The sequence below is a fragment of the Oenanthe melanoleuca genome, chromosome 1A, assembly GCF_029582105.1.
Source record: "Oenanthe melanoleuca isolate GR-GAL-2019-014 chromosome 1A, OMel1.0, whole genome shotgun sequence".
Classification (NCBI taxonomy): Eukaryota; Metazoa; Chordata; class Aves; order Passeriformes; family Muscicapidae; genus Oenanthe; species Oenanthe melanoleuca.
In genome coordinates, this window is record NC_079334.1 from 67,516,360 (window position 1) to 67,535,359 (window position 19,000).

General features: G+C 45.2%; 1 protein-coding gene across 2 annotated transcripts in view; it reads right to left on the reverse strand.

Moving 5' to 3' along the window:
• Window positions 1-2,661: 2,661 nt before the first annotated feature.
• The window catches only part of CHCHD3 (coiled-coil-helix-coiled-coil-helix domain containing 3), a 121,300-nt gene continuing 104,961 nt past the window's right edge, over window positions 2,662-19,000 (reverse strand). For both annotated transcript variants that reach the window (XM_056482454.1, XM_056482455.1), the window contains exons 7-8: window positions 8,170-8,305; window positions 2,662-3,291 (exon numbers count right to left, since the gene is read on the reverse strand). In XM_056482454.1, coding sequence (XP_056338429.1) covers window positions 3,265-3,291; window positions 8,170-8,305 — 163 coding nt within the window. In that variant the 3' untranslated portion in view covers window positions 2,662-3,264. The remainder of the gene's footprint in view (window positions 3,292-8,169; window positions 8,306-19,000) is intronic.

Consider the following 19,000-nt stretch of genomic DNA (forward strand, 5'->3'; position numbering starts at 1 on the left):
GGGGGTGAGGGGTTAACCTGAAACTCAAGGTGCTCCCTCCAGCACTTCCCAGCAGTTACTGGCTTGAGAGAGAATCAAACTAATTACCTTAGTAATTACCAAACTAATTACCTCTCTAATTACCCAGTGTCTTTGTTCACACGGAGCTGACATTCTTGCACAGGAGCCCTGGCTCAGTGCCCCACGTTCTCCTGCAATTTTGCTGCCTCTCCCAAGGAGCTGAAGACCCAGGTCCCACTCACACCATGGCCAAGCTCAGTCCTGTCCCTGTCCCCAGGGAGGGGCAGATGCTGCTGAACACTGAGGATCAGAGAGATGCCCAGACCCTGTTTGACACCTCTGAGAGCAGCCAGGGAGGTGACAGAGCCAACAGGGAGCTGAAAGCAGCAGGGTGTCCAGCAGAACCCACCAGCAGCATCCCTGCCCCTGTGCCTGAGCCCCACCTGACTCCTGCCCTGGGCTCTGGGGGTCCCTCACTGCTGTCCTGAGCTCTGCTGGGACAGTGGGAACAGCCCCCAGCTCCTCAGGGAGCCAGTGCTGGAAAGCAGGAGCATGGCTGGTGACACCAATGCTGCCCACGACCCCCAGAGGGTTTTGTGGGAAGAGCTGGGAGAGGCTGAGCACAGCAAGGGCTCTGCTGGCTGCAGGACCTCACCCTCTTCTCCTCCCAAATCCCCTCTTGTGTCTTCAGGCAGCTCCCACAAGTGTCAGCTCAACACAAACCATCACAAATTGTAACTGAAATCCACAAAAATCCAGATCTGCAGCTAAATCTAAATCCTTTGTCTGCTTTTATCTGGAACAGGACTGACCATGGGCAGGGAGCTGCAGTGGGCTGTCACCTGCAAGGGGACAAATGATGATTTCTGGGTCCTGCAAATCCCATTTGACACCCTGGACAAAAATCCTGGCACTCTCCACTCTCTCTGTCCCTGCTGCTTGGGAAGGAGGCTGGCCTTGCTCTGTCCCAGCAGTTCCTGCTGCCACCAACAGCTGCTGTTGGTCTGGGATCTGTAGGTGCTGAAAAAGGTCACAGAATCATCCAATCATGAAAAGGAGGGAAACTTCTCCATAGGTTTTCTATACTTATAAACCCCCAGATTTTAAGATTTCAGCACCCACAGCAGCAGGTGGGGAGAAGGAAGAAATCAAACACCTCCAGCAGGACACGGATGAGGTACACAAATGCAGAGGTGGCAAAAGCAGAAGGGGAAAAAAAGCAGAAAATGCCAGAACAATCCAAAATTACTGCTCTTTTAAAGGCAAAGTTGTCCACACCAGGAACAGTTTGGAATTCCACACCCAGACAGTTCTGAGCCCACACCAGGGCCACTTCTAAAGTCCTTCCCCTGCTGCTGCCACCAGCCTCCCCCAGGCCCAAGTCACACAGGCTGCAGATGCCACCCCTGGTGCCACAGAAGATGTTTAAAGAACACAACACCTCAAACACAGTTGGAACAAAGCAGGCAAGGCTGACTCTCACTGCTCAAGGCTGTCAGGATGAGAAACCAATAAACATTTGGCAGGAACAGAGACCTTCCTTCCCGACACAGCTCTTCCCCTGATTTTACAGCATCATCTGGCCTGAAAAACGTCTGCTTTTCCTCTATGCTGTGTTTTGCTGCCAATTCTGAGTCTGGCAAGGCTGGCTCTGCCAACTCCTTGGCTCCCTGTTACAAAAGAGAGCATTAGAGAGAAGGATTTGTGAGTTAGCTGATTTGTAAACACTACAGCAAGTCACCGTGTAAACACGGTGCTTCTGTCCCTGTTGTTTCTCCTGAGCAGTTTACCTGGCACCTGATGTTGAACTCCAGGATCCTCCACTCCCACCAACATTACAGTAGCTTGGCATGTAAAAAAAATTAAAAAAATCCCAGCTTCTCTGGGTAGCATAAAAAAAAAAATCCGTAATTAAGCAGCGCTCACAAAGCATCTTGATAATTAGGGAAGTCACTGGTAATATTGTGCATGAATAATAAATGAGATCCACAGGTGCACCCACAGTTGTTCAGCAGGATGAGGTTCAAACACAGCCAATTAGAGAGGGAGAACAGGTAAATAAACAGCAGAAGGCTCCAGACTCGCTGCTCATTTGACATCATTACTTTCACTATTGTGTACAAAGTCCCTTCTAAGATTGCTTGGGACAAGGAGTGTGGAACTTTTTACCTGAAGGAAAAGAATTAAAGGAAACTGGGTGCTTGCACAAAGCTGGTCTGGAGATTTTTTTGGGGGGTTTGCCCTTTCACAGAATCCCAGAATGGTTTGGGTGGGAAGGGACCTTAAGAGCATTTCATTCCAACCCCTCCCACAGACAGGGACTCCTTCCACCATCCCAGGCTGCTCCAAGCCCCTTCCAACCTGGCCTGGGACACTCCAGGGGATGGGGAACCCACAAGAGCTCCATTCACAATCATTTCCCAAGCAGGGAAGGGGTGGTGGATAAATCACAACATTCCCATCACGTGGGATCCTTTGAGGTGGCTGTGATGGAAAACAGCTCAATCCAAACCCCATTCCTGCCACCAGGGCTGGTTGTGCTTGGAATGTCTGTGCTGGAGAGCTTCAGCAACAACATCTGCTGGGAAAGCATGACTGACACAGCAGAGGGAACACCATCCACCCCCGAGGAGTGGGAAGGGAGACAGACTGCAGCATCAATCCTGTGCATAAAATGGATTTATTGTTGGTGCAGAGCGAGGCATTCTCGTCAGGACTTGATACGAGCGAGGAGCACAACAGAACCATCCCAGAAATAAAGGCCATGGAGCACCACAAGTGTTGGATCACAAACATCATTCCAGCAGAAGGCCTGCAGAGAGACACTTCATCAAGCCAGGTCATTTGGGAAATAAGTTAAAGCACAATTTACAATTCTACACTGTGAGGAGAACTCTGACACTGGGACCAGAACAGCCACATCCCAGCACTGCAGGGGTTACACCCCCTGCCTCTGACAGAGGAGATTCTACAGTGAAACAGCAGCACTTGAAGGATATTTCCCCTCTCTCAGGCCAGAGAAAGGTTCTTTTCTTCCCTTCCTCCAATCACCAGTGATGGGCTGTGAGAAGGCAGAGCAGCCTTGCTGGAACCAGACCCAGGTGTGTGATTGGGCTGTGAGGATGCTGCCCTTCAAATGGCTCTTCCACTTCTTCTCTTTATTGGGCTGCCCTGCAAATGGGCTGCCAGATCCTTCTTGGGGAGAAAAAAAAGCTCTTCTGCTGAAATTAGTTGATGGTCTTGTGCTTGATTTGGACAATGCCTTTATCCTCCTCTCCCAAGCAGTCTCTGCTGCAAAAAATGATCAGAGGGGAGGGAAGAGAGAGAGAGAAACACATATTTTAGTAATTCCAAGTTACCCCAGACATTCCCTGAAGTTTGGCTGCAAGTTTTTAAAATAAGACTCATTGTTGATAAACACATCATGCCAGAGACAAGTCAGAGAAGCAGAATAAAGCAATTTGAGGACTCAACAAGTACAGGTTTGGAGGTCTGAAGAGTCCCACAAATGACCCATTTTCATGCTCTCATGGCTTTAGTGCTGTGGCTATTAAAGGAAATTAAACCACCTGACATTACAATAAGAGAAATCCCATTCCCAGCAATTAAACTCTTGAGGAAAAATATCCTGAAAACATCCAACACTGAGTATCCCTCACCTGGCTCCTCCCTGGGCTCTGAGTCAGAATCAAAACCCCAACAGTGTGAACATGCTGCACTCACCTTGGGCTTCACTGCAGACCCACACACCATGGAATGGTTTGGGTGGGAAAGGAACTTAAAAATCATTTAATTCTTTTCACTAGAGCAGGTTTCCTGTGCCTGGAAATGTTCCAGGCCAGGCTGGACAGGGCTTGGAGCAGCCTGGGGTAGGGGGAGGTGTCCCTGCCACTGAGGTGATCTTTAAGGTTCCTTCCAACTCAAACCATTTTTATTGTCTACAAAACCCATCAAATGACTAAGGACTAATTATGAGTCTCCTTGCAAGGAATGGTAAGAAGGGATTTGATAATTCTGATTTTTTTAAACCTTGAAATCTTACAGGTGACCTCCAAACAGCTGATTCAGGTGTCTGAGAACCTTGGAAGTCTGGGCTGCATTGTCAGTCATGGAAATTAGGGATAATTAACAATAAAGTGAATTAAAACCAGGTTTGGCTTCAACCAAATTCTCAAATTATTCCTAAAAATAACCTGGTAAACTGTGCTATTCCACCCAGCTCCTGCAAGGGCTAAGAGCTGCACTTAGATTGGAATTTGGGATAAAATCTCTTTCCCAAAAGGATTGTCCAGCCTGGCACAGGGGTGCAGCCCCCATTCCTGGAGGGATCTAAAAGCCTTTTAAAGAGTGGAGGTGGCACTTGGGGACATGGTCAGTGGTGGCCTTGGCAGTGCTGGGAATGCTTGGACTTGATGATCCTGGAGGGATTTTCCAACCTAAACAATTCTGACTTTAAAATTCCCCAAGGCATCCACACAAACAGGTGGGGCCTGTCCTTGTGCCCCCAAAATCCTCCAGAATCCACAGAAGAGGCTGATGGAATAAAAGGAGTCAGTTTTGTGCTCCTTGGGTGCATCTGCAAACAAAAATCTGGGGAAGTTTCATCTGATACCAAAATCTCCAATCTCAGATCCATGGCACCACCATGGAGATTTCCAGAAAGTTCAGGAAGGTTCCTCCACCTGGAAATTTCCTTTCTGCAGAGGAATTACTCCAAGCCATCTCTGGGCTGAATATTAACTTTATGTCCATTTAACAGAGGAAATTCCCAAGGGATCTGAGAAAAAATGGGCTACTTTTGTTTCGTGTCCTAAGGAAAGAAATTGGAGATTTTTGTTCATCACATCCATATTTCTGCCCAGAAAATTTCACCTTCAGACAAACAGGGGTGTTCCAAGCCTTGCTTTGGTTTTATCTGAATTTTGGGGTTTTTTAGTGTTTTTTCTTACCTTTTTAAATGAATACATTCAAAATATTTTCTTTTTTTTTTCTTTTTTTTTCTTAACATAACCCCATGGAGTGAAGCTGATCCATAATAAATTTCTTTCAATGAGGGTAGTATTAAATTATGAGGTCTTTTTGTTGCATTTAAATTCAGTGTTTCCAGACACAAAAATTCCATGTATTTTTCTCTTTGACTGGAAATTGGTATCAAGTAAAAATACTGGAGGATGAGGCTAAAATCCTGGTTTTATTCTATTTAGGATGCATAATTAAGGACCCACTTGATCCAACAAATAAAAATAGTGGTTACAAGGCTGAAGGATAACATTTTGTAGCCAGGCTGTCGGCACCAGCATCTGCTGGTTTTATTATTTTAAGCATTTTTAAACCTCACCTGCCTGAAGAGACCTGAATCCTTCTGGAATTCAATGGTTGAACAGGAAATTATTGCACAGATTTGTTAAACCATGGACTAGCTGTGTTTTTATGTAAGGATCAGAACTTTCTGTAGCCCAGGGTGGGGAAAAAATTGAGAAAAAGAACCTCCAAAATGTAGATTTTAACAGCTATTGTCCATATCCATGGCTGGAAAACCAGGGAAAAGGATGAAAAATCCATGGATGCTCTGGCTGGAGTTATTTCAGCAGTAGCAGCACAAATACATGGCACACACAATCCAAATATCTTCCCCTTAATGGCTCCATTAGGTTAAGTTTTCCTCTCCATTACTGGCATTATCATTACAATAAGATGCAAACATTAATAACAGAGTTTAATTTATCTCCCCAGCTCCTCATGACTTTGGGAAGAGATTTCAAGGGAAGATACCAACAATGTGTCAAACCCCTCTGAATTAACAACTCTCAGGGCTTTTCTAAGGAGGGGAGGAAAGGACAGATAGAGACATGAGATTACAGCCAGCATGAGAAATAAGGAGCACACAGAAGAGAGGGGGAGATAATTATAAGCAAGATAGGAAAGAAAGAGGAGTCAATAAATTCAATTTATGAAAAGCACAGAGTGTGCTCAGCCCGAGCACAAGTGCCCAGGAAATCGGATTAGTTCACTTATTTGCTTTTCAATATCTTGCTCTATTCCCTCTAGCAAATTCTCTTCTTCCTTTGTTTCTTGTAGCCAGTGTCAGTTAACTTTTTCATTTCTGAATCTGCCATTTATCCCCCTCCTCTGGCTCCCAACCAAGCTGACAGAGAAGGTAATTTTGAAGTGATTTTCTAGCAGCGTTTAGGAATTATTTCAAAGTAACTGTCTGGACTTGTGGGCAAGCAGTGAGTAAAAATAATTACAATTACAGCTGCAGCATGTGGAGGATGGGCTGGTGTTCATTATGAAAAACAATTGCTCCTGCTTGCAAATATTTCCATCATAAAAGGCTTCTCCTTCTCTGTTATCATGAGAGAAACCTCTCTCTGAATTCTCATCTTGAAGCATGTGTGAAACAGAATCAGAAACATTTAGGAAACACTTTTAACTACTTGACAGGCTTGGATGAAGATCTTCAACAAAAAAAAAAAGGTGTTTAAAAGGGTTCAAAAACCTAATGCTCATATTTATGCAATTTGCTTTTCCTGCACCTTCTGAACATGAATTAATTCATCCTCATCAGAGTCTTCTGAAGAAATTCCTATCAGATACAAACTCGAGTTAGAGCTTAAACATGTCTAAGTAATTAATCCATTTTTTCCTGGATACTTTAAGAAGTAATAAGAAGTTGTACATACAGTAAATTAGTGCTGCAGATGCTGCAGGGCCATGGGGAAATCCACTAGAGAACAAACCAAAACAGGGTTTCAAGTGACAGAAATGGCCTCAAGCTGCACCAGGGGAGGTTTGGGTTGGATATTGTGGAAAATTTCTTCATTCAAAGCTTGTGCAGCCAGGGCAGGGGTTAGTCCCCATTCCTGGGGGATATAAAAGCTGTGTGGATGTGGCACTTGGGGACAGGTGGCCTTGGCTGGACTGGATGGTCTTAAGAGTCTTCATGAGTCTGTGATTCTCATGTTAGTCACTGGATTTCTCCTAAAAAAGGAGATTGGTGCATTCTGAAATGGGCAAGAGGAATCATGAAATCACAGAAGAATTTGGGTTGGAAGGGACCTTAAAGCCCTTCCAGTGCCACCTTTAACATCCCAAGCCCTGTCCAACCTGGCCTTGGACATTTCCAGGGCTGGCACAACAAATACCAATAAAAGATCAATTAAAAGAAATTAATTTGAAGGGACAGGGAGCTCTCAGGGACTGAGGAACAAGGAGCTGTGTTAATTCCAGCAGATCTTTGGGAACAGCAGCTCCAGGCTGCAGCATTTGAAAGCAAAAGGTCACAAAGAAAGATCAGAACCAAAGTCTCAGGGATTTGCTGCCCAGGGAAGGTGATTACCATGATCAAACACCAGCCCTGCTCTCCAGCTCTCCACTATCACATCTAGATGGGTGTCCTCACGTGCTCAAATATTAACTCACAGATTTGGGCAGAAATGAAGATCAACAGAGTGATTTCAGCACTTTTTGCACATCCTGCACGTGGGCTGTGAGCACATTTCTTGGTTGCTTTAAGAACACAACTGAGGTCAATATATGCATTTCTGTATTTGAAAGATGCAAGCTGATGAAAAAAAGAGTAAAACTGAGAAACTGTAGCTTCATTTAATTTAATGATTTACATATTGCTGTCATTTTCCTTCATGCTGCACTAATAAAGCATAAAGATTTTAATTGGCAGTGACATCCATACCCTATAAAACTGGAAGAGAGGAGGGCAAGAGCAGGTAAAGGACAGTTTTAGGTCTTGCATAACACAAGATAGAAGAAATCAAGAATTCCAAATGGTGACCAGTGAGTCCACAAGTTTCTCATATTTATGGCAAAGACAGCAGGTATTTTAATCCCCTTGTTTCACTGCTAAAACTGTAGATAAAAGGAAACATCTGCCAACAGCAAGAGCTCCTACACTAAACAACTTCCCAGAGGAAGAGATGGAAACCTGAGCATTTAAATCAACCTGAGTGTCTCCACAGATTCTAATTTCCATTAACCAATCTTCTACAAAATACTAATTTCCTAATATTTGCATGCAACCTATAGGAATCGTTCTATCACCATGTTTGCTCTGGGAAGTGGGAAATGCTTAGGCATGGAGCAAGGGCTGATTGGGAATTCCTCTGCTCATCATCCCATCACTTTGCAGGGAGGACAGGTCCAGAATCTCACCTGTTTGGCATGATTGACACAGTGCAGGTACTGGCTGGCCAGGGCAGAGCAGCTCAGGGTCTCCTGGGCGTGTTCCCGGTAGCACTGGAGGATTTTATCCTGCAGCTCCCCACAGATGGGGTGGGACTCATACCTCCTGTGGGAACAGAGAACAGCTTCAGGGCTTCCTTCTAGAAACATCTCAGGAAAGACAAAAATCTTGTATTATTATTATTGTTATTGTTATTGTTATTATTGTTATTGAATCAGTTTGGGTTGGAAGGGAATTTAAAGCACATCCAGTTCCACCCCCTTCCACAAATTCCACTACCCCAGGCTGTTCCAAGCCCTGTCCCACCTGGCCCTGAGCACTTCCAGAGGGATGAATTTTTCCCTGTGAGGATGGTGAGGTCCTAGCAGTGTCCAAGGCTGGGGTTGGAGCACCCTGGGATAGTGGGAGGTGTCCCTGCCATGGAAATGGGGCTGGAACTGGGTGATCCTCCCAACCCAACCCACTCTGTGATTCTGATTCTCATTTTGCTCATTGGCCAAGCAAATCTGTTTTCCTCCAGCAGGGAAATGACACACGAAGCACAAATGCTGCTCCTCCAGGGAATTGATTTCTTGACAATCACTGAAGATGTCATGCTAAAAAAAGGGAAGTTAAGTCACCTTGATTTTACAGGATGTACACATCTCTTTCTCCTTTCAGTCATTACCCTGCATCTGTGAAATCTAAACCAGAATTTAAATGCAGTCCCAGGTGCTTCCACACTTTATGATCTCCAAGTTCAAACTTCTGCAGACTCTTATGGAGGAGGATTTTCCCTTAATCCCCCCTCTGCTGAGATCAGCACGTGTTCAAAGGCATGTCAGGCATCAAAATGTGCAACCACAAACTGCTGCACATGGAAGGAGGGTGGCAAGGTCTGGATTGGGACAGGGAACACCATTTCTCTGTAGAAATCTCCCAACAGTGATGATTTAGGTCCAGTTAAAGCCAAGCTCAACTAAAATGCCCAAACCCCTGGTGTGAATTGATAAAACAATACAAGAGAGGCTGAATGAACTAAAAATACCCACAGCAAACTTTGCTGTGCCTTTACTCACAAGTGATTTTGAAGTGATTTCTTACATAGAGGTGAAGAGAGAAAGGAATGGGCTGCTCCAGCATTGCTGCATAAATTCTGCCAATGTATTTACAGCCATTTCAATGGGGGAATTCCCTAAGCCATAATAAAGAATTTTTGAGTTGGATTTTTTTTCCCAGAGCCATGCCCTCAGTGACCAAAATCCAGGTATTATTCCTTATTTGAATGTTTTGAAGGACTCTATACATTGCCAGCCATATGGGAGACACATCTCCTGCCCCTCAGTGACTTGTTTTAGGTCACTGAGAACAAGAACACTTCTTTTAAGTCAACCAAGTCCATTTCTTGGATTAATCTGAAGGTGAGCACTGTCTTTGTATTGATCAATGCTTGTTCCACTCCCCTAATGCTCTGCTGGCACCTTTGGGAAACACTAAATGAAATTACTGCCTGGCATTAGAGGGCCATAAACCACAGGATCTCCTGTTGGGAGAGGAGGTTCCATTGTGTATTATGGGAGCTCCTCTGAAGGGTTTCCCACTGATTTCTGTCAGGGATGGATCCCAGGACTCACAGATGGATGGTCAGAAACAACAGCAAGGAAACTCCTCCAAAGGGGAATGAAATATCTAACAGAGACCCTCCTGAAGTTGCTATGATTACATCAATTAATATTTAAATGGGATCTTGGGAAGGAATTCCTGGCTGGGATGGAATTCCCAGAGCAGCTGTGGCTGCCCCTGGATCCCTGGAATGTTCAGTTCCAGGCTGGACACTGGGGCTTGGAGCAGCCTGGGATGGTGGGAGGTGTCCCTGCCATGGCTGTAAAGTCCCTTCCCACCCAAACCATTCTGTGGTTCCATTAATAAAGGTCATTTTACAGAAGCATTTAAGGGTCTGTGGGGTTTGAGTGAGGGAAAAGCTCATAAGAAAAGGTAAATAGTGCAAACTCAGCAATTATGTGGAATCTGTTGGGAAATGTGGAGGTTTTAAATGCAACCTGCTCTGATTCCAGCAGGGCCAGGAGATGCTCAGAGCAGGAGTTCCCTTTCCTGAACTATCCCATGTCCTGACAGAGATCTGTATTTTGGGATTTGTGACAGGAAAAGTGTCACCAGAGTATCATAGAATGGTTTGGGTGGGAAGGGACCTCAAAGCCCATCCAGTGCCACCTCTGCCATGGCAGGGACACCTCCCACTGTCCCAGGGTGACCCAAACCCCAATGTCCAACCCTGGACACTTCCAGGGACTCAGAACAGGCACAGCTTCTCTGGGAATTCCATTCCAGTCCCTCCCCACCCTCCTATCCAGGAATTCCTTCCCAATATCCCATCTAAATCCCATTTAAACCCCCCTCTTTCAGTTTAAACCTCTTGCTCCTTGTCCTATCACTATCTGCCCCTGTAAAGTAAACAAGATTGTGTCCTACACTGTATTTATTTATTTCATTGCTCAGGGATTTCCCAACTGAACTGCAGGACACAAACCATGGGAGTGCAGCAGGAATTCCAGGGAATGCTGACAGATCTGCAGCTGCACTCAGTTCAACTCCAGAATTCCTCCACAGAACCAACACACCCAAAATCCCAGCACAAGTCAACATGAGCAGCACCACATGGAACAAAGTGTTTTTATTAAGTTTGCAATTCCTTGATCTGCTTTCCCTTCTCCAGCTGCTCCTGAAGCACCTCCCATGCCAGAATAATTTTCAGTGCTGGAACAAACCTCTGAGGGAGCCAAGCACCCACCTCTTCCAGAGAGCTGATGCATCACAACCTCAGAAAGGTAACAGGATGAAAACACAAAAGGAAATGGGAGAGAGACAGCCTTAAAAAGAAATATTCCATGCTAAAGCATGAAAAGAAAATTTAATGAAGGGAACTTTGTACTCATCTGGGCTCTCTCAAAGAGCATAGCTTATTGTGCTCCTGGGGGCTTGGGGAGAGCAGCCCCTTCATGGCATTCAAACAAAATGTCTACTAAAGAGGAAATTTGAAATCACCACAGTGAGCTGTGAGAGTTTCCTGCTAAAACTGACACTCTCACTGAAGGAATCTGAATGGCTGATGAGTTTCCAGCTGTGCAGGTATCTGGAATAATCCCTCCCCCAGATCAGGACTTCAGGCAATTGCCATAAAATATGGGGGGAATAAAAATGAGAGATAAAAATGGTGCCATGAGATGGGCAGGAGTAGCCAGGGCTTAATTGAATTCCTCATTAAAGTGCTGACACCTATCAAAGGCAGCTGATTTTATTTGTGTAACCCTTGGCTACTGGTGAAGTGCTGAATAGAACAGAGCAGAGTGATGCTCTGTGTCCCAGCAGCACAGAACAGCCCAAGCTGCAGCTCCTCAAAATCAAACCTTGCTGTGCCTCCTCCACCAACTGGGGGTGGTTCCCAGCATGGGACAGTGCTGGGGAAATCCAGAGAAGTCTTAACTTGAAAACAAAACCCTACAAATGAACCTGATCCCACTGAGCCCCAGCACAGGTGTTGGAGAGGATGCTCTGACCTGTTTTATTTAGTCCTGCTGATGGAGGAGAGGAGCCAGACCTGGCAGAATGCAAAATAAACAACAACAAAAAATAGGAGGATGTTTCTTTTCTCAGTGTTCTCAGAATAAACACAAAGATCAGGAAGAAGAAATGGATGTAACCATATGGTGAAACAAAAGGAAACTGAGGCAGTCCCCACCCTCAGGGTGGGCAGCCCAGGAGTGTGTAACAGCTGAATTCTTTTCAGGTGCTTTATGAGGAGCCAAGAGGAGTTTCAGAAGGATTTGTGGGATCTGTGTCCAGCAGAAATTCCTTCTGAGAAAGAGCAAGATGTGTTCATGGAATCATGGAAGGGTTTGGGTTGGAAAGGACCTCAAAGCTCACCCAGTGCCACCCCTGCCATGGCAGGGTCACCTCCCAGGTGCTCCCAGCCCTGTCCAAGCTGGCCTGGGACATTCCAGGGATCCAGGGGCAGCCACAGCTGCTCTGGGCAGTTTGGAGAGGGGATGAGTGAGGGGGACAAGGTGGAGCCAGAAATGCTTCAGGGAGAATTCAGCAGGGAACAGGAAATGGCAGGAAGCAGAAATGGGAGATGCAGGGCTGGGAAGGTGAAGGTGTGTGATTTTCCTGGATAACACTGCTGAGGAAGCCAGAGGCAGGATGAAAGGGGTGATGTGAATTTGGGGTAGGAAAGAATCTGCAGTGCTGCTTTCACTGGACACAGTCAGGCCAAGAGTCCTCTTCTTTTGGCCAGGAGGAAAAAAAAAAAGTGAAATGAATGTTGGTAGCCTGAGCAGAGATGGATTTAAGTGAGCAGATGGACAGGAAAGGCCACGTTGGAGGATTTTGTATATGGAGGCAGCAAGAGAAAGGTGAGCTCAGCTCAGGAGAGCCTGAAGGACACCTGTGAAACAGCAGCAAGGTGCTCCCATCACCACCCAAAAAGGGGCTGCTGAGAGGATTCCTCTTTTTTTAACATTATCTCACCCAAAAAACCTCTTCCAGCAGCATCACTGAGTGAATCCACAGGATGGGTAGCACAGAAAATAGTTGTAAAACACAACCCAGGGGAGAAAAAAAAGACAAAAGGGCATATGGTAATGAAAGTCCTCATTGCTGCAGCATTATTTTTAGTTTTCACATTAATTTACTCTTGATATTAAACTATTTTTAAAGCTTGTCTTCACACATGCAGCAGGTGATGACTCCAAACGTGTGAGGCACAAACCAAATGGTTCTGTTCTCCTCTGAATGGTTTGGGGGGGAAGAGCACAGATCTGATTGCTGAATATCTCCAACTGCTGCTCCCTAATCAAGCTGTGCCCACACAGAGCCCTCACAATCACTGCGTGGGAAGTGCTGCCAGCAAAAGATCAAGTACTGCAGAGTTGATTCTTGCTTTTATTTACACTCCAATGCAGAGTGTGACTTCTCCAAAAGGTGGAAAAGAAAGAATTTTCCTAACAAATCTCTGCTGAAATGCTGGAAGAGAACCAAGGTGGTTTCTGCTCTGCAACTGAGAATGTAAAATCTACTAAATAAATTACTTAAAAGTTGTAGCACCTTTTGTGCTACTCATAATCAAGTCCAGTGTTAACATTCCCTGTGTTACTTTTATGTCCTTTATTCAAAAACCCCAGCACATCCAAAATCACAAGGAAATGTTTGTCATCCTCTCATTTATTTCATCTCTTACCCAGCCTTGTCAAAAGCTAATAAAGATTTATTTCAAATATTCTGGAGGAGAGGAGAGAGGAGAGAGAGCCCCAAGTCAAGTTCAACATGCTGACAGAATCCTGGATTTACAGGGATGACTGTCAGAAAATCCCACTGACCTTTCTACAGGGCTGGATTTTTAACCTGGAGAGTTTTCCCACCTGGTAAAACACCTGGAATGCTGGCTGGGTATTGGAGCAGCCACTTGGAAAAGCAAAGTGGAAACAATTTCCTTGTGTTGTAAGAATTCATTTAGTGCACACAGGGAGGGAAGAGCTTCTCTGAGATTATCAGAGGGAAACTGGGACCTTAAATCTGGCAAAGAAGTAAATACAAGCAGAACTCCAAGGTGCTGCAGAGAGACTTGGGACAAGGGATGGAGGGACAGGACACAGGGAGTGACTTCCACTGCCAGAGGGCAGGGCTGGATGGGATTTGGGCAGGAATTCCTGGCTCAGAGGGTGGGGAGGGACTGGGATGGAATTCCCAGAGAAGCTGTGGCTTCCCCCAGATCCCTGGAAGTGTTCCAAGGCCAAGGATGGGCTTGGTGCAGCCTGGGACAGTGAAAGTCTGGATGGGTTTCCAGGTCCTTTGCAACCCAAACCATTCCAGCATTGAGCAATTCCACATTTGCACATCCTTAAAGCCTTTCTTGGGCAAGGACTTCTGAGAGGAAGACAACAGGAAAAAAATATCCTGGTTGTGAATCCTAATTTGTTGGATGAACTGGATGCCAAGGAAAATCTTCAGGTCCACATGAGGATCAGATCTCTTCAGCCCAGAGAAGGACACTGCAAGGATTGGTCTCAATTATCAATGAATTACAGAATGAATGATCAATGATTACAGGACAGGGGCAGCCAGACAGGTTTCCTAGTGGTGGGTTCACAGTGAAGAAAGAACCCAAACTTTCCCAAAGAACAGCTAATGAAAAGCTGGGACTCACTCTCAGAGGATACTGGGGTTATTAAAAGCACATTTAGGTTCAAAAATAATTACACAGGAAGGTGTGAGATACCCATGAAGAGATTACAAGCAAGATCTGGCTCAGGAAAGCCCCACACCACCACTTGTTTGAAGGCAAAATGGTATCACTGAACACTTCCCTCATTTTTACAGTATTCCCTAAAAACCCTCTCCCAGCTCAGGAGACTGATCTGACCTGCCGTGCTTGCCTAAATTCCAAATATCTCAAGGTGCAAGCCATCAAATAGACAGCATTCCCATCCACCCTGACAGACAAAATCAGTTTGAATACTTTTATTAAAATTGATATGAACAGACTTGCATTATCCCAAACCACTATTTGTTTATAAAATTCCCCTCCCCCTCCAAAAATAGGAGGAAAACCCTCTGAAAACCCAGAGCACACCACCATTAATGCACAAATGCACCTCTCCCACAGCTGGTTCCTGCAGCTGCAAAGGGAGCAGGGTGTTGGAATTACCCAAATTTAGGATGTACTTTCCTTTTTAGCTTAAGGGATAGTTTTTAGTGAATAGCAGGATACTAAAATAACCAATCACATGGATGGCAATGATACAAATTCCTTCTAACAGGGGCATGGATGAGAATTTAGCAACTGCAGGCTTTAATTAGAAGGAACTCAAGGAGGAGCAGTTTTATCTCTGTGGAATATTTTGTAGTACCTAAATGTTATATATAGAAATATAGAGAGAAATACTCTTGGGCTTTGCACAGATCAAACCCAGCTCCTAATTTTGAGTTCAGAGACAAAGAATGATCCCAGACACAGTCCCACCATTGTTGAGGACAAAATCCAAACTCTTCCCAGCTTCAAAGAATGGAGCCAACCCCTCCAAAATTCCATGACTGCATGATCAGCAAACCAAAATTTGCCTTCCAAAGCTCATCCTGGAAACCCAGATCACAGGTTATTTTTAGAGCTTGCATGTGGTATCACTCGAGCTCAGCCTTCCTCACCCAAAGAAGAATTATTTCATGAAGATTGGCAGGATTCCACTTGGCTGCTCAGGAGAACACAAGTCAAGGATCATCACTGCAAACAACACCATGTGATAGAGCTCCTTACTATTCACTCCTAATAAGGAATTTGGAGGAGGTTTCTGAAGGTTTAGGGAATTAAAGGAATCAAGGCTCAGCTCCAGCTCATGGAAAGGCAGATCCAGGCTCTTTGCTGGTGTTTCTCATAGAAGTGGTGATGCTAGTTTCAGGACTCCTTGGATATATTAACTACCATTACATGATAGATTAAACCTTGGTATTTCTAATTTTTAAAGGAAAAAATAATTCTGCAAGTTTGAAACCTGCCTCTAAATAAAGGTGGCAAAAAAGACAGAATTTCATCTACTTAAATGATCCATTTTAATGGTATCCCTGCCCCTGCATTAAATTTTCCACAGTAACTTTACATCACTGTGTGTGTAAAGCACACAGACACACAAAAAAAAACAAATACAGACAGACCCAAATGAGCAGCATAAACCAAATCCAGACAGTACATTCTGGATTTATTACTGCCACTTATTTCCTAAGAGCCACATCTCACTGCAGGCTTTGTAAAGGCCTGACATGACACCATCATCCCCAAACTGTGGTGATAAAACCTTCACTGAGCCTCACACTAAAAAAAAAAACCACCAAAACCAACCAGTTTTGCCTTTCTGAAGATGCTAAATAATATGTTCTAACAAGCAAGACACTTTTCTCCTCTCCAGCAAAGGTCAACTACAGCACTCAACACAAAGCACCACAAGACACTAACTCCTGCCACATTATTATCCAAATATTACTCTCCAGAGCAATATATATTTAACTATTCTCCTCAGCTATAAAAGGCCCCAAAACCCTGTTAAGTGACCACAAAAATAAGAGATATTATGGGCAGGAGCAGCATCCAGAAAAAGCAATCACCAGTTAAACACTTCAAGCCTCGCTGCTCCCGTGGGTGACGATTACTGGAGGGAACTGAAGGTTGTAATCTTAAGAGACAGCAGAATAAATGCCAATTTTTCATTTGGGCATGAAGTTATTTAAGAAAACAGGCTTGGATTCACTCTGCTAAGCAACAAAGGCCATGAGTGATGCCATAAATCTTGGATTGGGATGAGGCCCAGCCTCTCTTTTCATAAAATAGAATTGGGCTGCAACAACAATCAAATGTCATCAACTCCAACAAAGAGCAATAATCCCACTGAGCACCTGCTGAGAACCAGTGGCTGCTGGACCTTGCTCTGATATATCTCAGCCTTAATGTGATGTCCAGTGTGTTACAGAAACATTAAAACAGAATTCCCTCAGCATCCTTTGTGGCACCTGAGGAGGGGAAATGTTTCTCTCACCAGGATCAGGTCAGAGCTGGAGCTGGAGGGGTGAGCTGTAAATACCAACATTCACATTTATTCATTATTCTCATTATTTCAATTATTTTTTCAAGTTTTCAAGTAATTTTCCACTGCCTGCTGGTGGGTGTTTTCCTTAGGTTCAGGAACAAAGATGCTCCCAGGGCTGGAGCCAGGCTGGGAGAGCTGGAATGCTCACCTGGAGAAGGGAAGGATCCAGGGAGAGCTTCCAGCACATTGCAGGGAATCCAGGAGAGCTGGAGAGGGACTGGGGACAAGGGATGGAGGGACAGGACACAGGGAATTGGGAAAGGGGAGATTTGGGAATTAGGAATTGCTGGCTGGGCTGGAATTGCCAGAGAATCCCTGGATCCCTGCAATGTCCCAGGAAGGATTGGAGCAGCCTGGGATGTGGGAGGTGTCCCTGCAATGAGCTCTGAGCTCCCTTCCCAGCCAGGGCAGCCCAGGATTCTGGGATTCAGGACACTCAGAATCCATCCAGAGGGATTTTGATGGACAGTGGGCATGGAAAAGAGAGGAAAAGGGAAGGGAGAGCCTTGATGGTTCCCTGAGATTGCAAGGGAAGGCCCTGGATCCATCAATTCCTTGGAGAGGAGATGGATCCAATGTGAGGTTGTGGAGAGCTGGGAATTGGCAGCTGGAGAAGGGAAGGATCCAGGGAGAGCTTCCAGCACATTGCAGGGCCTGGAGGGGCTGCAGGAGAGCTGGAGAGGGACTGGGGACAAGGGATGGAGGGACAGGACACAGGGAATTGGGAAAGGGGAGATTGGGGAATTAGGAATTCCTGGCTGGGCTGGAATTGCCAGAGAATCCCTGGAATGTCCAAGGCCAGGCTGGACATTGGGATCACCCTGGGACAGTGGGAGGTGTCCCTGCCATGGATGGGGTGGCCATCCAATGTCTCTGCCAGCCCAACCCATTCCCTGGACCTGTGAGAGCACCAGGGCAGCAGCTTGAGGCAGAGGGTCCTGATGGACACCTCAGTGCCAGCCCACAAAGACCCTTCAGAGGTCTCTCCTCAGCCCCTCTGTGTGCTGGCAGCATTAATTAGCCACTGGTTATTTAACTCTGCTCCAAGAAAGTCATTCTTGTGTTTATAACCCCAGCACAGATGATTTTTCAAGCTCCTCTTTCTTTTTGCAAGGTCTTCAGGTAGTTTGGGAAAGGGATGCTTTAAAGTTAAACAGCTGAAGTTTGACAAACTTTAGATTAACCACTCACATTTCTCCCACTTAGGTCATGGCCCTTGATTTCAATTGGTTCTCACTAAAGTTTGCTGCTAATTGCTCTGAGTGAAGAATTCAGCTTGCTGCTGCTCAGGCTCATCTTGTTACAAAGGATGGTGCCAGGCTGAGAGAATAAAACAATAATTCTGAAACTTGGTGATCTTTGCCATCATGCTGGGATTTCTGGGCTTGTTTTCAAGGGGCTTAAATGCAACAGTCTGAAATAACCCTCATAGAACAGTCATAATTTAGGGGAAAATGCAGCATTGATGGGAGCTGTAAGACAAACAGCATTTTTTGCCACAGACCTTTCCTCTTCCTGGCATCACCTGTGCAAGCAGGTATAATTTCAGTGACCTCTTTCATTCCATTTAAAATAAAAAAGTCTCTTTTGGGGGTGCTGCCCCTAGAAACCAGCAGGATGTTTCTCATGTTCATCCCACTCCATGGGAAAGGTGAATCCACTTAAAAGCTGAGGAGGGAATAACTGCAAACCTCCCCCCAAAAAAAAGGTACAGGGAGCTCAGAGAGACAATAATGAACATAATTACAGTTAGTTATTGTTTGCTTTACTCACAACCCTACTTTATAATGCTCCTGCCAGCAGAGCTGCTTTATGGGATGTCTTTTTCATGCAGCAACCTTTCCATAAATCAAAGCCCCAAAGCAATAGCAGGCAGTTTCTCCTGCAGCCTGTTTGAAAATAAAAGTTAACACTGAGCCCTGGCTGTTATCAATCTTCATAAATGTGTCCATGATACAGCAAATCTGCTCCATATCACCCCAGCTCTGCTCCTAATGCATGCACAGGAGCAAACCCAGGGGCTTAATGGAGCCCCTAAATGGCTTGGAAGTGGGAGCCACGTTAAGTGGCAAGGGAAGTTTGAAAGGAATAACTGCTTTTCTCATTTCTCCTGATACAGGATGGAATTATTCCCCTTCCAGCTTGAAAAATGTGTATTGGGCTACAATGGGAA